Source organism: Apus apus, chromosome 2 (assembly GCF_020740795.1).
Source record: "Apus apus isolate bApuApu2 chromosome 2, bApuApu2.pri.cur, whole genome shotgun sequence".
Taxonomy (NCBI): Eukaryota; Metazoa; Chordata; class Aves; order Apodiformes; family Apodidae; genus Apus; species Apus apus.
The window spans coordinates 58,957,179-58,977,539 of NC_067283.1; the positions used below are offsets into that span (position 1 = coordinate 58,957,179).

The 20,361-nt window shown below is 37.3% G+C and overlaps 1 protein-coding gene across 1 annotated transcript in view; it reads right to left on the bottom strand.

The window, feature by feature from the left end:
• Positions 1-14,187: 14,187 nt before the first annotated feature.
• Positions 14,188-20,361, bottom strand: part of SLC9A3 (solute carrier family 9 member A3) — a 51,021-nt gene continuing 44,847 nt past the window's right edge. The window contains exons 11-16 of the mRNA XM_051611751.1: positions 19,732-19,847; positions 18,997-19,126; positions 18,327-18,503; positions 17,690-17,765; positions 15,896-16,009; positions 14,188-14,782 (exon numbers count right to left, since the gene is read on the bottom strand). Of these exons, the coding sequence (XP_051467711.1) occupies positions 14,535-14,782; positions 15,896-16,009; positions 17,690-17,765; positions 18,327-18,503; positions 18,997-19,126; positions 19,732-19,847 (861 nt within the window). The 3' untranslated portion in view covers positions 14,188-14,534. The remainder of the gene's footprint in view (positions 14,783-15,895; positions 16,010-17,689; positions 17,766-18,326; positions 18,504-18,996; positions 19,127-19,731; positions 19,848-20,361) is intronic.

A 20,361-nucleotide genomic window follows, 5' to 3' on the forward strand; every position in this document is an offset into this window, starting at 1 on the left:
AGGTCAGCTTTACCCATTTCAGTCTTCATTATTTCTATCTTGAACATTTAAATGCATGTATTTGGGAAATTATATGTTTCCCACATATGTGGGTTTGTGACAACATAGTTAGTCCACTTTTTTCCCCCCATTCTGAGCTACTTACATCTTAGCAGTACTAAGCTGACTCCTCTGTTTGAGACTTCTTCATCTCTGTTTTTATTCATGAATACAACTGTACTGCCCTTTCAAAGTTTCTGTTGTGTCTACACATGCATGTTTCCTGCTGAATTTAGCAACAGGTCTAAAAAGCTTCTTTCCTTGATAATGCTTTGAGGATCTCCATGTAAAATAAACTATAAATATGTCCTATGACCAGTAGGGGTTTGTGTTTATCACTTTGCTTTTCTAAAACTTTACTGAAAGTGATGAAACCTTTTCAAAGACTGGTCTGATCTTTGCTTCTGTGATGCTATTTGGTATATTATAGAACTGACAGACTTCTTCCTTTCTTTACAGAAATACTTCACAGTTTAATATAATAAGTTACCTGCAGATGCAGGGAACAAGAATTACTGTGAAACAAAACAGATAACAACATAATAGGAAAAAAAAATACCACAACAAAACACAACAACAAATGCTGATAATAAGCACTATATGCTTTCATTTGACTGAAACTGCAATTCAGTTTTCTCATGAAGTAGAACAGCTTCTTGGCATCAGCAGAAGTATGTAAGGGTCACAGTTTGACTCAGGATTGGCAACTAAACCAGCAACAATAATACTCTTGATCCCCTCCCCCCTTCCACCTAGGTAGGGGAAGAGAAAAATTGAGGAGAGAGATTTTCTGGATTGAAAACTGAGACAGGTTTAATTAAACACTAATCATAAAAGAAAATATGTACAATTATATACAGAAGTGTTCAGGAATGTGCAAAACCCTATTGCCTACCCCCACCTCCAAGAACTCCTACGTCACTCTCCTTAGCTTTGAGCAGTCCCGAAATGCCCTGGACTCCTGCCAGAGACAGCGGCAGAGCAGACAGGAGCTGAGAGGAGAGTTAGGAGGATCACGAATGCACAAGCCTAGGGATCAATGGTAATGAACAGATGGAGTCCTCCCCAGACAGCACCCATGGACAGAAGAGAAGGGAAGAAGAATCAGGAAGGAAGTTCACTTCTGTTATCTCTGACCTTACACCGAGTTTATGTAGGTATATGAAATGGAATACTTTGGTCATTTTTGATGTCCATCTAGTCCACTCCTGCCTGTGGGAGGGCTGCAGATATGACTCTTCTGCTCCCAGTTGCATCTGAGGCTGCAGATTCACTAAGAAGAGCAAAGTGCCTTTTAAGTCCCAGCAATGAAATAAATATTCAAGTGTTATCAGTCCACTAGCTGGAAAATTTGCTGCTAGTTAAAAGAGAGCTTACTGAAGGAAAAAAAAAATCAGTAAAACTGGCTTAATCCTGGCTTAAACCAGGACAGTAAGGACTAAAATTACAATAAAGCAGTAATAATAACTATCTTTCTAAATAATTGAATCAGACCAAAGTTAAATGACTTAACATTATTGATTCTATTCTGCACTTCTAGGGTATAATGTTTTCATTAAAGGTGAGGTAGAACTCACCTTTATGTCATAGTCCAAATAATTAGCTCTAGTGAAAGGAGTTATTGGAATAAAGCATATTTGTATTTTCAAACTTGAAGTGTGAGATAAAAGCCACTTTGAATCAAGAATACATACTTTGTTTGCAGTTTATGGCTCAATAAAACTTTTTATATCAATACAGCCACTTAACCAAATACCTGATATAGAATTCAAAAGCTACTCCAGGAATCTTTTGAAAGCTTTAGAAACTTGTACTGTGCTAGTTTATCCATTCCTATGAATTAAGGAAGATTTTATTACTGATGTAGTGCAAAGACTGTAGTGCAGCTGTCTGCCAAAGAAAGATTACTAGAAAAAATGTGTATATATGTTATTGGGGTATTTTTAAGTTTCAAGAATAAAGAAAACTCCAGTGGAAATGCAAAGTTTAAATGAAAGATGTTCTATGTGATGAAGACTACTGGAAAGCAGAATTCACTAATGCCTGCAGAGGTGTGGCCACATAGGATACTCTTGCAGAGCAGTTACGTGATCAGCGCTACCAACAAAGCTTCCTGCCATTAAAGCTTAAGAAAATTAAGACTACCTATCTTTAATCCCATTATCTGGATCATTCTTGTAGATACCACCTCTGGGGAACAGAGGAGCAGTGTCTTTTACATAGCAAGATAAATCATTGCTTATAGGGAACAGGGCAAGTATTCAAAATTAGTGCCATACACATCAGCATAATAAAAAACTTTCTATCACACATTTTGAGGATTAGTATATGCAGAAGGCTTTATTTAGCTGGTGAAGTGATCCTAGCCCAATGTCTCCTCAGCATACCATACCATGCCCTCTGCCATACCATCCCCTATCTGGACTCCTGTATAAACCTCTAAGACACCAGGGATGAGAGGAACTTGGCGTGTTTTCTTGGGGATATGTCCTGGTTTGAGCCAGGATGAAGTCAATTTTCCTTTTACTGATTTTTTTTTCCTTCAGTGAGCTTTCTTTTAACTAGCAACAGTGTGTTCTAGCTAGGCTGATAAGACACTGGAATGTTTTTCTAACTGCTGGGTCTTCAAGGTCGCACCTTCACTCTGCCGGCTCAGACACTATGGGGAGATCTATGACCCCCCTGTAGGAGTCTGAGTTAGACAGACAGCAAAACTGGCCAGAGATATACCATTCCATATATCTATGTAAGCTCAGAGGAAGGTCAGAGATCACAGAAGACAACTTCCTTTCTTCTTCTTCCTGTCTTTTCCTCTGTCCATGGCCAGCGTCCGGGGAGGACCCCATCCATCCATCACTATCAACCCCCAGGCTCGAGTTCTCCTGACCCTCATCACTCTCCGCTTTCTCCAGCAGCAGCTCTGGGATTTCTTGGGACTGTTCCAGCTCAGGGGAGTGCTGTGGGAGTTGCTGGGGGTGGGGGGAGGCAAGAGGCTTTTGCTCATAGCTGAACATATTTGTATATAATTCTTATATTATTCATTAGTGTTTAATTAAAGCTGTGTAGTTTAGTTTTCAATCCAGCCAAGTCTCTCTTTTTCTCTCTCTCCTTCCCTACCTGGGTGGGAGGGGGAGGGGACTGAGAGCATAGTTGTCGAACCCAAGTCAAACAGCGACAGAATACCTCACTGCTTTCTGCCAGGAAGGTAGGCTTTCTTTGGTGAGCAAAGAAAGTAACATTGAGAACTGAAAGCATGTGTATGAAAATAGGTGAATCCAGCCATTTCCCCCAACATTCTAGATTCTAACCTGGTTTAACTTTGGTCAGTTTGTTCTCAGTTAGTTAGCCCTCTAATATCTCATCAGAGACTGGACAAGATGATGTAGCAGGACGCTCCATCTCTCAATATGCCTGCCCCAGTTTCCCTGCTTTTTGTCTCTCAGTTTTGAAGGCCCAGGCTTGAAGTGGAAAGATTCCCATGAGAAGGGGAAAGGCCTGGCAAGCTCTGAGCTGGTAACAGGCTTGAAAGCTACAAACAGAGGCCAAGTTGACCGTAACACCAGCTGCTCTCCAGTGTTGAAGAACACAGAGCCCATTCCAGCAACAACTAGGCCTGAAACAGAAATAAAGTAAGATAACAGATCAACACGTAAGTTTGCTTGGTGGGAACAGGGCCTTGATTTTCTCTACTATTTTCCTTTTAATCTCCAATAAGATATTTTGCAGGTACAGCTAAATGGTTGAAAGACAGCAGACAATCCACTTTGTTCTATGAAAGCTTGGTCCCGTCTTTGATTAGGGGACTTCCTATACACTTTCCCATGAGGTGTACTGGACCTTCTCTTCTCTAACAGGGATGCCTGCCAAAGACACTAGTTCTCAAGAATTGCAATCCACCCAGGGACACCTTGGTGCAGCTGGACAAGGGTGAGAGATATTAGCTCTTTCATTGTCTTTATTAGCAAACTTAGTGTTAAGTAATTTTCGTCATTAGGTTTAAAGATTATTGAACTCTTTAAGACTCATAATTAATGTTCTAATCCTAGTAAAAACTTGTTAATACATAAGTTGCTAGCATTTAAATGGTTAACATTTATTGTTGGATCTAACTACAAGTAGTAAATTTCATTGTTAAGATACCTTTTGCATTCAAACTTCAACTTCTGTTCCAATCTCCCAATCTAAAATTTGATTGTGCTTGTGCCTTCTCGTTTAAGCAACTAGAACCCAAGATTATATGCGATAAATCTTGATCTGTGCATATACCTCGTCTGCCATCACATCTCATTCATGACAGATGACCTCCAGAAGTCCCTTCCAACTGAAGTACTTCTCTGATTCTCTATATTACACAGATTCAGCAAGGTGTTGGCCATACATAGCTCCCAGTTACACAGAGTAAAATTTGGTTTATTTGAATTAGATGGGTGTAATACTGACACTTTCAGGATTCAATATGAATGCATCAAAGTTTCAGAACAGCAAGTAATTAAATAGTAAATGCACACAAATAAGAAGGATCAGGTTTTGCAAATAAAAGAATGCAGCAGCTCTAACAGGAGCAACATTGGATGGTTGCATGTTACAGACTGTTCTGGATGGAGGCATTGCAGGCCTGCCAACTCAACTGTAATGGGTAGAAATACAGGTTACATGTGGCAGAACTACCCAGTTAACCAATCAGAAGGACCTATTTTGTAAGGCAGAAGTGATATCATTCAGATCTGTAACAGTATCAGATGAAATTCACTGAAAGCCTGCTCTCTTCCAGTCTTCACTTTCCATAACTGTTGACCATACTAGGGTGTAATATTGGTAAGAAAACTTGAACCTCAGGTGTGGTTAGGATTTCGAAGTGAGTTAGAATCATAGAATCATAGAATATTTTGGGTTGGAAGGGACATCACCTAGTTCCAACCCCCCTGCATGGGCAGGGACAGCTCCCAATAGATCAGCTTGCTCAGGGCCCCATCGAACCTGCACTTGAACACTTCCAGGGATGGCACTTCCACAACTTCCCTGGGTAACCTGTTCCAGAATTTCCTCCTAATGTCTAATCTAAATCTTTTCTCTTGCAGTTTTAATACATTATCCCTTGCACTCTCACTACAAGCCTTTGTAAACGTCCCCTCCCCAGCTTTCCTGTAGGCCCCTTCAGGTACTGGAAGGCTGCTGCAAGGTCTTCCCAGAGCCTTCTCTTCTTCAGGCTGAACAGCCCCAATTATGTCAGCCTATCTTCATAGCAGAGGTGCTCCAGCCCTCTGATCATCTTCACAGCCCTCCTTTGGACTTCCTCCATGAGCTTCATGTCCTTCTTAATGCTGAGGGCTTCAGAACTGCACACAGTACTCCAGGCGGGGTCTCACAAGAGCAGAGTAGAGGTGCAGAATCCCGTTCTTTGACCTGCTGGCCATGCTTCTTCTGATACAGCCCAGGACACAGTTGGCTTTCTGAGCTGCAAGCACACACTGCCGTCTCATGTTGACCTCATCCACCATCACCTCAAATCCTTCTCCTCCTGACTGTTTTTGATCCATTCTCCCCCCAATCTGTATTTGTGCATGGAATTGCCTCAACTCAGGTGCAAGAACCTTGCACTTGGTCTTGCTGAACTTCATGTAATTTGCACGAACCCTTTTCTCAAGCCTGCCAAGGTTCCTCTGGATGACATATTTCCCCTGCAGTGTGTGCTCAGACCTCACCACACACAGTTAGTTGTCTTCTGCAAACTTGCTGAGGGTGCACTCGATGCCACTGTCCATGTCACTGACGAAGACGTTAAACAGCAATGGTTTGAGTACCAACCCTTGGGGAACACCACTTGTCACTGGTCTCCATCTGGACATCGAGCCATTGATCATAACTCTTTGAGTGCAAGTATCCAGCTAGTTTCTTACCCATCCATTGAATATGTATCATCCCAGTTTTAATAGCAGGATGTTGTATGCAGCATGATTAGAAGGTTGAAAACTCCTTAGGCATACATATTTTTAACTCTAGTCAAAATGCCATTTTTGACTGAGCTTCACTTTATGTCTTGGTTTGAACGTGAAACCCAGTTTGTAACAGGTCTGAAACAAAATCTTCACCATCCTCTAGTAAAGCACAGTGTCCTGTGGGAGGATTTCAGTCTTACATGCTAATACTATTACACACAAACAATGGTAGAAGACTGTCTTCTGACATTCGCTGATAGGTATGATGACATATGATGACTGCAATAGTCATTTTTATGTATCACAGCAGATGCTGATACAAAGTAATACCAGTAGAAAAAAATATATCTATAAATTATAGACCTTCACTGCTCCAAAATATGTTGAGGCAAATGTGATTACCATGCAAAAATGCACTCCAATTCATAAATAAAACAACATGTCAAACAAAGCAAAATTATGATCACGCAAAATTATGATCACACAAAATTATGCAGTGACTTTGCTGATGCTGTGTGCCCCAACACCAAACTTCTTTGACTTTCACTGTGGTGTGTATATTATAGTTTCCAAAAAAACACTCTCTTCTCTTTGAGTTGAGAAGTGTCAGATGCAATGATAAAATCAGTGTTTAAATGCTACTCCACATTTCTGCTTCATGAGTCTTTCTCTGCCTCTAGATGTGTGAGGTACAAAGCTCAGAGATAAGAAGCTTTGGGTTGCCTCTTGGAGTGTGAGGAGAACCTGAAGCAGATGTGAAGGGGAAAGAATATAAAAGCATTTTATGGTGTGTTCAGCCCACCAACACCATTTTCAAAAAAGTGAAAATACAGCTGGGATCTGAAATTTAGTAATAATCTCACTGCTATTACCAGGGATTAGAGCTCATGTGGAATATTTTCTAAAAAGTCTTGGACAATTCACCCTTATCTTGTTTGGATATACTGTGCTGACCACAACTTTGTATCTGTTTGTGTTTCTAAGCAGCAGACAGCACTGAATTCTATCATCTGCTGTGTGCCAGTTGCATTGTGCACAACATTTTGCAAAAGCCTGTGATCTATTTCAGTGTGATGTACTTCTTGGCTCATTAAACTAAGAAGCCATTACATTTGACTTCTCAGAATCTTTACCAATAGCCTTCAATACTGATTTTTTAATTTAGTTTTTCCAACAAAAGTGGCTATTTATGGCTTCTGTATGTTTTGTGTATCAACAAAGGTGACAAAGAATGACAAACAACACCGTTGACTTAATGAATTATTAGGTAAGTAGCTATTGCGAGTGCACACACCACAAAAACAGTTCTAATTTTGCCATTGCAGCAAAATTTATTTGCTAGAATATGGTTCAGTGATCTGCACTATCTTCTTGAATCCCTTCAAATACAGACTTAGAAAATAATGTTTATTGAAGTCCCTTAAATAGTTAACTCCATTAAACTATAAATAAATCTAGAATACGTTATTTTTTCACCCCATGCCTCTGATCTATTGCAGAAAGCAACATCAGGTACGGAAACATCCTAAGAGCAGGATGACAGCAGATACAGCAATTTTCACTGACATCATAGACCTTTCAAGACAAGACATCTAAGATTAGGTTTCCCTGGTTTCTGTTTAAGAAATCAAATTGGCTGGCACTAGTGAGCTCCAAATCTTCAAAAAGCTTTGCATGGTAAAAAAAAAAATAAAAAAAAATCAAAAGATCTCTTGATTCTTTGCATCAAAAGACTGATAATATAATGAGATGCTATATATTATCACATATGTAAAGTTTAAATTGTAGTGTTATTATAATGACAACTTCTCTTTACATATGTTGACAAAATATGGACCCTTCTGTTCTAAGGGTGGCAATATTGGCCTATAAAGTCAATGTGAATTCTGTCATTGACTAAGATGGGGCTGGAACTATATAAAAAGTGTTATAGTTGTCAGAGAGAGACTCAGGTCTATATCTTCTGTTGTTACTTTTAGCTACTTTTAGCTATTTGTATTTTCTAAAGGAAATTAATAATCAGCAGCACACTATTGTGTTTCTTAACTTTGATTGGGGAGCAGAATTAAAAACTTCTCAGAATTCTTGTATGGAAGGTGTTGTCATATACTAAAAAAAAAGATTCTCCAAATCACTTGCCAAAGCAGTGTGATTCCACCAAAGTGATAGAGTTTATTGCCAAACTTCTCATAATATACTATTAAAATGTTTCAATAAAGACGCATTAGCAGAACAACCTGACTGGTTTAAAATTATATGCAGTAAGTTGACACCTTTTGGAAAGTACACATTGGAATTTCCAAACAATAATACTCCAAAGAGTAACAATTTAAGGCACATGATGATTTTGCAACCTTTATTACATAAATATCTGGCTATACTATGTATTTGTAGAACCTAATTTTGTATATTTCAATATCTAGCTTCACAACTTAGAGAGACAGAATTCATCTGAATGCAGGCAACACTTCTTTTTTTAGCATTGCTAGGTCATTATGCAGCATAATATACATTATTAAAAAGAGCCTTATCACCTAAACATTATTAAAAAGAGCAACATCAAAAGTTTCTCCATTTCATTTTTTTACAAGGTAGGCCATGGTTATTTGTTCATTAAACAACAACTATGGAATTCCCAACTTGTCTTTCTTTGACAGAACACATCACAAAAAAATTCGAAGACAGTGTTTTCATCTAGTGAAGCTCAGCAAGAACTGAATTGGCTTCACCAGAGGTGAACTGATCAGCCAACTGATCATTCCCATCTAATTCACACAGTAAAAAAGAAACTGATACATGCATCCAGATCCTCAGCAGCTCTAAATCTGTGTTTCTGTGGTGGAAATTAGTGATGCTTGACTGATTAAAGTGTGGTAAAGATGCAACCAAACACTTGCACCTACAGAAAATCTAATAAAATGCAAAGTACATCTAAAAAGTATGGGAAAAGTGGGGCAGATAATGAAGTCTTACAAGCTGGTTTTTGTGTATGCCCTGGTAGACACTGGGAGGAATTGCCTTGTGAAAAAACATAATCCATTATATTTTGGCTAAGTGTATGTTCTCAATATAAAACCTCAGGACGTGAGGTTATTTTTGGTCACATTTCAAACTGAGAAACTATGCCAAACAAAACCTTTCTGTAGAGGCAATTTTACTAGAAAAGATCTTCCAGAGGCATAAGAGCTTCAGAAATTGCAGGGAAAGGTCTCTTGCTGTCAGAATTGTTAATTTTATCCTTAGCTTGTTTAACTATGGTGACACAACATATAGACAATGTCTAAGGTTTTTGAAGGTAAACAGAGAGTTAAACCCTTTGTATATGGTGTCTTTCCATTTATTCTGTTGTTAAAAATGACATAATGCTCCTCTTTGTTTTGCAAAATCTTCTTTAGCCTACAGCCCTCTCAAAAGCATACCAGATCCTGTTGAATTTTCACAGAGACTGCTGAAAATGTAAACACTGTGGTGTCTGTTGATCCTCTCATTTAGCATAAAAGCATACAAGAATATTAAAACTTTATAGTCTGTGATTTTCAAAAATGCAACTCCTGTGTGTGCAATGCTTAGCTGGTGAAAAGTCCCTTCTACTGATGACAATTTACAAATGTTTTATTGAGGTAGCCTGTACACAAATATATTAGAAAACTCTAACAAAACATGCAGAAAACAGTCCACAGTATGGTACATCTTCCAACTGCAACACTGCAATGACCTCTGTACAATAGCAGTAAGAAATTAAAGTTTTATTTCAAAGTCAACATGTGATGAGCATCTTGCTGAATTTAGTGTTGCTACTTCAACATTATGCTATGAGACTGGAGGTTAGATTTTGGCACATTGCACTTTACCTGTCCTAATAGTTGGGATCAGTCATGGTCATGTTATATATCTATGCCAGTTACTAAAATACTTGCTCCAATTATAATACCTGGAATAGCATTAATGTGCTCTATTTCACCAAAATAGTAGGTGCACATGCACGCAGTTCACAAAAAAAAAAAAAAAAAAAAAAAAAAAAAAAATTGTACTTACATTATTGAATTATAAAATTAACATTCCTACTGGTGACAGCCTTATGTTTCATGACCCTTATTACAAGACTAGCTCTGAGTGATGAAGCTTTCCAACTGGGGAGACTGATTAGAATCAGTGCCCAAGATGACTACAAACAGGCAGCTGCTTGCGCGTTCATAGCAAAAGAACCAGTACTCTGAATCTTGTCTCTAAAGGCATATGTTATGTGTCTATGTAGGTTTGTATATGACATTTGCCATCATATTTCTGCAATTTGCACTAGCCGAATAGGCAGTTTTAGCAAAGAGGACAAAGAAAGGATAATTTTCACACATTGGTTTTGGGTGTCTGGGTAAATCTCAAATTTGACATCTGACACAGAATCACCAAGAACCTCTTCAAAGTCTTCGTAGGTAGAGTGAAGCGATCACTAATTCCTACAGATAAAGTAAAATTTACCAAATAAAGCCTCTGTTGGATTCATTCCTAAGCAACTGAGATATCCCCTTGAAGGTCTTTGCTCATTTACATTGCCAATTTATGGAAACTTTGTAATGTATACCACTGGTCTAGGCATTCCTGCTTTAGCAGGAGAATCAGACTAGGTGGTCTCTAGAGGTTCCTTCCAACTCCAATGATTTTCACTTGTTTAGACTTTATCAGAGTTGATCTTCCCTAATGTCTCCAGCTGTCTTCAAGGTAAAGTATATCAGATTCATAAGCAATAGGTGTCTAGTGCAATTTTAACTATCATTTAGAAGAAAACACAGCGGGGGGGGTTGAAATAAAGGAAGTTCCTAACACGAACAGGTGTATACATACACAGTAGCCAAGCTACCTCTGTACAGTACTTTGAACCATCAATGTCCTGAGTCACTGTGGCACTTAAACCATATGGCAAAACACAGGATAGCATCTGAGACACCATTTTCCTAATCATATATTGAAAGTGATATATAAATTAACAAGGCAATCTAACACAGTATTTGGAAGATATTTTCCAAACCAGCAGTAAAAATGCCAAATATTTACAGTTCTGTCTAAGTGAGGCTATTTAAAATAGAGCAGCTTAATTAAGAACATGCAATAAGTTGCTTGTGACCACACAAACTACAATTCTGAGCTAATTCTGCATGTTCTTTCATTCCAGTGCTACTGAGTAGGATAAATGAAGGTTAAGAAAGGAAATGGCCTTCCTGGAGTCCTTGATCAAATTTCAAGGTGGCAGGACTTCCCTCTCCCTGGGAAGTTCTCCACCAGGGTAAATATCCCACAATTACTCAGTGACACAAATATTCAAGAGTGGGAAAATATTTTTTCTTTAGCTTGCACTTATAAAAGGCACTGATCAATTTCTATCAGAGTAGACTTAACAAGCAAGAGGGTAACCATTGGTTTCTCCTCCATTAATTTCATACATCATAAATATTGAATTCCATTATTGAAGCATCCAAATGCAGCCTATTTCATTAAGCCTTTTTATGGCATAGTTGCATAATAAACCATTTCCATGTAAAATAAGGATTTACCACATGAAAAGATTCTTGGTTTAGCCCTCCAAAATAATATTGATTTTTTGTAACAGTCTACATGAAGAAATAGCAAGGAGGCATATTTACCCTTCATTATGCACCTTTTCATTATAAATGAGAACTTTAAAAATGTAAGTGCAGCATAAAAGATCCAGTGTTTCTAACATCATGGGACTCCACTCCCTTTCCATCTGAAATCACTTTAGAGCAGATCCCATGAACCAATAAGTTGCTGTCTATTTTTACAGAAGCCCTTTGTTCAAGTTATTCTCTCTCATCTTCTGCTTTCAAGTAAGTCCTGGCTCACAACTGTGTTTCCTCTTGTTCCAAAGAATGTGGAGGGACATGGCAAGATGCTGGAAGAGATGCTAGCTTCTGAAGCTTAGGGTGTTGCAAAGGTTTTGGCCTGTGAAAAGAACGTCGGCTTTGCACACGTCTGGCTGCAGCAGATCTGTAATTTCCTTGTACATCAAGCAACATTTTCTTCTCTTGGGGGTCTTCCATATAAGAGTCTTCCAGTCCTTCAAATATACGTAGAGAATTCTCTTTTTGTGAATTCTCTGACTTGTAGCTTACTTCAGAACAATAGCCTGAGTTTACTATCTCTTTATTCTTCGCATCTATATCTGCTTCCCAGAAGAGATCAGGTACATTAGGGTCATAGGAAGCTATATACTCAGAGATATTAGAAAGAGATACACTTCCTTTGTTTTCCAATGAAGAATAGTTTTGCGTCCACGGCATTTGAAGACAAGATGGGAAGAAGTGGAGTGGAGTTACTGAAATACCTTGATTTTGGTTTAGCTGGTCATCTGAGGAGGAGTATTCTGTCATTTCAACATCATGGTCCATATCACCTAGGGAGCACAATTAAATAGAAATATTTTTATTGAGGTCTTAAGTAAGTGAGTGCTTTAAGAGGGCTTTTTTTTGGTGGGAAGTTGTAACCCGTGCCAGTTTCTACCTTAATCAACCTCAAGTGAATTTATTAAATGTATTATCCTTGCTGAGTACCAGGCAAAACTTAATTTAGTGTTTATGATGAGCAATCATCTGTTTCAGAGAAGGATCCATCATTTGGTCATTAATGTGTATCTTTACCTTGACACATTTAGTCCTGGTGTTTAGCAAGGAAATCTTTCAGAAACTCTTGAAAGAAATTGTGCTCTTTCAATCTGGTAGCAGAGAGTACCACCAAGAAGTCAGTTTCTTATTGACCAGTCCCTATTATCAGTTTTCTGCATACTTTAGATACTTAATATTTCCACCCTTGCCTTTCAGATTATATTGTTTTTAAAAACCTTTTAACTGAAATTTCAATACCATTGACCTATAAGGAGAATTTTGTTAAGGACGTAATTCACAAGACTGTTTCAAAGAGTAATCAAGGTCTAAGTTTGCTAACTTGGGACATCTAACTTCCCAAAACACTTCTTAAGAAACACAGCAGTCAACACCCAGTGATTTTGATGTCTCACAGTTATTTACACAAGAAATTATACATAACAGTTTCTAATGATAAAGCAATTTATAATTAAAGTAATACAATGGAGGAAAAGAACAAAGGTTAGCAAGAAAATGTTCAGCAATATAAGTCAATGTTTTATGACAGTGCTCCTAGTGTAGGGGGGGTGGGGGGGAAAAGTGTGTGAGTGGAATGCTTTGGGATGTTGTACATTGTCCAGTTTTTTAATCAGGATACTGGAATTTAATTCACAGGTCATACACTTGTGTTCATGAATTCCAGAAAAGTAAATCCATGATGATAATGACTATTGCATTTCATTCTGTAATCCCCACAGTACCCTATGTTATATTCAGTTATGATGTCTGAACTGTGACCTGACTCACCTCACTTATCACACTGTGTTTATTATAAATATGAAGGCTGCTTTTTATAGTGAGGAAAATTTTTACAAAGCAAGAATTAAAGAGCAACTAGGATATTCATTTAAACCTAGATCCAATTTAATTTTAAGCCTTTAGCACATTAGAAGAAACAAGTTATTTACTGCATCAGAAAGCTAAGGATTTTTCTGGTTTCAAGTAAGGTATGGATTAAGATATACTCACAGTTTAAGAATAAGGTTCTAACCAAAAATTAAATTCTGCTTTTCCACAGTCTGGCTGTTGTGTAACTATCTTCCTTGTGCAAGGCAATTCTGATGCATTACAGTAAACATGCTTCATTTTAAAACCCTTTCTTATGTAATTTAATGATGACATCAGCGGGGTCATTGAATAATTGCATTGTAGCAGTGGGACTATTTTGCCTTCCTGGGCACTGGATAAATTGGACAAATATTTAGAACTGATTCAAGGCTTCTTAGCAACAAAGTAAAAAGTCATATTCTAATAATGCTAAGAGTGAGAGACTTAGCTCTCATTGCTGGTCTAGCCCTGCTGCTCCTATTGTATAACCAAATGCAATAGTGTCCAATGGGTTAAATGATCTGACCTGTTACGGGCAAACCATATCCCTTGACATCAGCAACTGGATTGTCCTTCTGGGGATTCAGACTACTTTGCTTACATCTAAGGACAGTAGTGACACTGTTACTTGAAGGACTAATCACTGTTCAAGGGGGTTGAATCAAAATTACCTAATACCTGTTAGGGAATTCAGGTGCAATATTTATTAGCTAGAATTGACTAATCAAGACAGCTGGAGCCTCTTGAAAATGGGTGCACAATATTCTGGTAGTTGAATACTAATTTCTTGGTATTTAAATTATTCAAGCCAAAACAAAGAGCAGGACCCTTATCTGCTGTAAACCTAACAAAGAATTGGACCCTAAATAGTTGGCCAGTTCATCTGCAGAAGGAAAAATAGCAAGATGTTTTGTTATCCAAGTTGGAGGAAAATAGAAGATGTTTAGTTGTACGAAGAATTCAGGAAGGAAGGAGATGCTCTAGGAGAAGAAAAATCAGCAAAGTAAGTTTACTTGTCAGTAGTCAGGGTTGATAGGAATGCTGATTAAAAATGAAGGTGATGCTATCTTTTAAAATATTACATATGTGTTGATTCTGGGAGAAAAGATCTGGGTTGGTCCTCTGGGTCATCAGCTAGCAGGAAGGAATCTATTGATTTATTGCTGAGCCGGAATGGAGTGAGCCTTCTGAAGTTGTTTGGAGAATATGGGATCTGCACTCGAGCCCTTTGGGATGGTACCACAGTATCTTCACCAGATAACCATGGTGAGAACTTCATGTAGATGCTCTGATCATCATCAGCTGAAAATACTGGGTTATCAATTCCTAAAAAAAAGTTAATTAGTGACAAATACAGTTAATCAAAATAATCTCTGGGTAAGCATCAGCAAGATGCTTTGTAAAAGAATGGCTTTAGTGGGGAAAAAAATAGATGGATACATGCTCGCATAGATGTGAATAGACCAATACACAAACTATTGTATACACATGGGTTTCTCTTTCTATCTTGCTTATTGGTAGTAATTTTGGATTTGTACTAAAAAGAAAAATTGGATACTACATCTAATACACAGTTATGTTTGAGATATTTGATACAAAAATGAAAACCAATGAAAGAAGAAATCAGCAAATTTTAAGCAAAGTAAAGCACCATATAAAATAACTGCAGAAAATTAAAATCAAATCCATAAAAAAGAAACAAAAGATTGACAAAAAAATGCAAAAGTATAAACTACACGACTCTATAATGGAATGAGATATGTATGAGGGAGCTAAAGTAGGCCACAGAGCAATCAAAAGTAAGTTATAGGAGCCTTTTATTACAGACAACAAGTTTAAAGTGTTTGAATTGCAAAAAGACATTTTAAAAATTGGTTTGCATCTTGCCATCCACTTATTTCTGCATCGAGTTCCAGGTGTAGTTAGATGTTGTCAAACATTTAATTCGTTATGCACAGTGAAAAGTTTGTATCAACTTGTCTTCCAAATGAGTACAAACACACGTTTTTTTTTTTCTTACAGTATACATCATGTTACATATGAAGCATACAGTGGCTTGCAGAAAATTCAAAAGTGCTAAAGAGAAATACTAAATTTTAAAATATTATAAGTCATATAATTTCTGTTATATGTAGTGATGCACTTTCAATCTGATGTTCTATAGCCTTTCAGGGCTTAAAATAAAGTCCAATGGATAATTCAGGAATTCTACAAATCTGTCCTTCTCTGTGACTTCTATGAGCCTGTAAGGATTTGAGGAAGTTGTGAATTTATGAGGAGAAACCCTGCTTGTTGTCTGTTAACATTAATATTAATCAAATATATTTCCTAATAGAATATATCAAATCAAAACAAAAAATAAAGGTTAATTCAGCAACATTTCTAGTATTTTTTTAACATTTAAGAAATGTAATCTCTGTAAGTAATTAATATTTTTACCGGTAGGATTATCTGTGAAATTTTGCTTTGTCACATTAGCCAGGAAATCAGCTCCTTTGCCTCGATGCAAAGTTTCATAATCATTGTTTTCTTCTGATTCAGAAAACTCCAAATCTAGGTGGGGGGGGTGGGGAAGAAAAAGTCCAATTTGATTTGAGATTTTTATTAGTTCTGACAGAAAATGCTATTTCAGTCATTTTTATGCTGGCATAATTATCAAACATATATATAACAGCTATCTAGATAAGGGCAAAATTTGATCAACCACTGTGGCACTGAAATACAAATGTGAATGTATATAGAGCTTGCAACTTATATATGAATTACTTCAATAAACTCAACACAGGTTTCTGGCTTCCACTATTATCTAGTGCTGTGATAGAGATTTCACACTCTGGCTAAGCTTTTGGCTAACAGAATGATCTGCTTTCCTAGGACTGAAACAAACCAACCTATGATATGGCACCAGTGCTGCTGCTGTGTCTTAAATACTCATATGTTGACAATCGTTGTCCCATTACAGTGACCAGTCACTGTATTTTCATCATTTGATGAGGTCAGCTTTAGTATCCTGACTGATTTCAAACCTGGTGAGGTCATTGACACCTCTGATGCAGTAGAATCAGTTTTACAACAGTTGCTTAACCATTTTTAAGATTGTTATCCAATGATGCTTTTTTTATAAGTTGAGGATGACATCTATACACAGTATTCTTTAACAAGATAGCAATGAATGACCTACTCATAGGTATTCAGAAAGCTCTTCCCATGCAAAAATGTTCTCGAATGTTACACTTTTTCATCCAGCCTCTGTTACCTTTGTCAGTCAAAGAAAAATAATGCTCAGGAAATTTTTTAAAGAACATACATAAAGAAAAATATCTTTGCTTGGAGCTTTTGAGAGAAAACAAATCCCTCTCTACTTTAATCCTCTTTGAGATCAAAGGGTTACATGCATAGAGGAAAGAACACAAATCAGAGTTAGTTTAGTGGCTTTTAAACCATGTTTCAGTTTTTAAATATATATATTATTTTATAATTACACAACAACCATATTAGTGTCCGTCACATCTTGCTATGACTGACATCAGTGCCAAAGAGGTGAAAGAATGGGAGCTTTACATGCAGACCCAACATCTGCTAGGAATGCTTCCTAGAGCAGTCATGTTCAGATTACAGTTTCAAAATTGACCAATGTGTTAGATTTGTGCATGAAAGGTGAAATACTACTGAAACTTGCCTCTGACTGTGTGTTCCTTTCAAAGCTATACTCTTTTCAGGTTCTAATGTGCTTGCTTAGTGTCAACTCTGATTCAGACCCTTCTAACCAAATGGACCTTAGCTCAGATCAAAATGTCATCTCAGCCACTGAGCTTTATATGGCATGGTGCCCTGGGCAGACATGTCCTGATGTGATGAAAAAGAGAAATATTAGCAGAAGTTTCTCTGTGCAACTTATCTAAAAGGAAGCTGAAAGTTCATCTACATTGTAGGCAATGCATTGTTCAGTTTCAAAATTTAAATGTGATATTTTAAAAATGTGATCAAAAAAGGCCATTTAAATGTGGGTTGTCTAGAAAACAACCTAGCTGCCTAGAAAAACAAACTCCTAAATCATTGAGACACTACATTAAAGCATGGAGCAGATACCCACTCTGAGTTATAAATTGTGACTCCCAGTCCCTTCTTAATACCAGCTTCACTGTTGTGTATCATAAAATTATTCAGTGATGCTTTACTAATAATGTAGCTGGTAAGATGCAGTTAATTAAACTGGTCTAAGAGTATTTTTACCTTTTTCCTTCAAAGTAAAGTCTTGTACTTGATTCTCTGAAGGTATTTTTCCATTTGGTATGACACTGCTGTTTCGCTGAAAGAAAACAAACAAAGTTAGCAAAAATGCTACTATCATCAAGTAGCAATGGCAGTGACATCCTTTGAAATAATGAATTCAGCAGTATAACCCTGAGATTTGTTGTGGTCTTTGCTTGAGACTCAATATGGATGTCATTAGTCTCTCCCCCTACACTCGCACTCACTACAGGAAAAGAAAGGATCTTTGACTGTATGTTATGTTCCTTCTTAGTTTCATGCAAATTTTGTGGGATCTTTTATGCTATAGTGTTACTCTGTGACATCTACACTGAAACATCTACCCATGGTGTTGTAGAGTGACTCAAGATCTGCTGATCAAAACTCTCTCACTCAGAAGAAGGGTCCCAAAGCACAGAAAAAGGCAGTATGTGAGAAATATGCCCCTTGAGTTAACTCATAGTTTAATCTTTTCTTGCTTAGGCCATTTAAGGTCATGAGATTCTATAGGAGAGAGATAAATAAAGGACATAGAAACCTTTCAGAGTCCTCCTTCCCTCCTCACCCCTTAGTTTGTATAACAGATGGCTAAACCTGGGTCCCTGTGCAAGTATTTTACCCTTTTTTGGCCCCGGTCTCGCTTGTGGATTTTATTGAGTTTCTTGGAATGGTTTATTCCTAGTTTGGTACTCTTGAAAGATTCTAAGCGCTTCCTCATTGTCCTGTGGAAAATCTCCTTGTCTTGTTTCTCATCTTCATTGTGCATGATCTCATGTCGACTGTATAGATGTTTGTGCTGTGTCCAGGAAGGGAAGAAAATATTTATTTTTTTAGAAATATAGATGGAAACATTCAATCTGTATTATACAAATGTAAACAACTCCATTAAAAAAAAAATGAACAAAAGGCTAGTTTGAAGACATTAATGAAACTCCTATTTTTATTTTTCTCCATCATAAAATAAGGGTAAATCCAGGAATTAAGTACTTAAGAGTGCTTGTCATTCAAAGTAAATTTCTCCCTATAAATGTCTGAATTACTTCAGTTGATACACTCAATTTAATCCTGCTTCAGAACCTATAGGCAACCTTGTTCTGTATTCCAGAGGCAAGGCACTAGTTCTGTTAAAGAGGCATGTTCATTAATGAGAAAGAATATAGATATATTTCTCAAGGGTGCAGATTTTGCAGATGGGTTCTTTCCTTTTGAGTTTCACTCCCAAGATTTGTTTCCTAATGTCTCCTAGTTTTAGACTAGAAAACACTCCAATCATGGCCCTCTGCTCTCACCTCCTGCCTGGGTTTATACAGGTACTGTTGTAGGGTGTGATGAGCAACTGTGTCTTCTGTGTCCCGGATACTTTTCCTCCTCTGCTCTAAAGCTTGCATGTCAAGGCAAACTGGTCCAGCTTTTTCTCTCCTGAAGAATAATACAATATAAAACCAGCAGGTTTAAAAATCAGTAATTGCTAAAGAGAAAGAAAAATCAGGAAAATAGGGAGCAAGGGGAAGAAATGGAAGATGAAGTTTTTTTAAAAAAAGAAAGGTAAAAATCAGATGAATGAACATGAGCAAGGAAATACCTAATGGGAAATGTTAAAATATTATTGGTTTTTGTCTTTCAGGTAGGCGTAGTATTAATTTCTCAGCTTAAATAGCACACAGTCTGTCCAGTGAAAAAATAGTGAAAAGGTTAGGAAGGGAGCATTTTTTTTTTCCTTGCCTTTCTTCTGGCTTTTTCTGGAAGGGACAGAGAAAAGACATCTCGCCCTGTTCTATAAGAGCAGTGTTTACCAACTTGAAGTGGGAGAACGATTAACTGAAGTTCAAAAAGGTAGTGAATTAAGCCCATGTAATTTGTGTTTTTTTCATAATACTGTTTCCATTTTCTCACATACAACATAAAAAAATACCAAAAAAACCAACCAAACAAACCCAAACCAAAGCAAAACAACAAAAAAAAACCAAACAAAACCACAAAATTGAAAACAAACCCAAACCCCATAATTGGTCTACATTACTTACAGTAAATAAGAGACAGATGTTTCCACAGTACTTGGGCGTGGGGTGCTGAAATCCACATTTACCATGTTGTCTGTACTTGGAGAACGTATAAATGCTAAGGAACCTCTACGTTCTCCCTGGCCACAGAAAGAAACAAGATACAGTACAACTGTAAACACCTAGGGCAAAATGTGTATCAGAAAATGAAGATAATTTGTGATGTTGCTGTATGCAAATGGCATAAGACGCAGAGTAGAACTTGTATTTAAGTAACAAATACAACCTTTTTTTGTTTTTATAATTTCTTTACATTGACTGACATTATCCCAATGAACAAAGCTAGGAGAAAGACTATTCCACTTTTGTGATTTTATTTTGAGGACACGAGTGATTGCTTAGTCCTTAAGCAGTTTGCAAATTATATCCATGCACTTTTACAGTCTAATTCTTTCTCTTCACAGACCCTGTCAGGGCTTGACCTTTTACTTTGTACCCCACTGCAAGCCAAGTGCATAGGGATGTCTATGCAGATTTTTATGACTCAACACATCACTGCACTAATGGTAGCATTTTCAAAACTACAACACTAAGTATACTGTTCTCTCCCAGACTGGAAGCAGCAAATCTTAAGTGGTGGTTGAAGTCTACAAA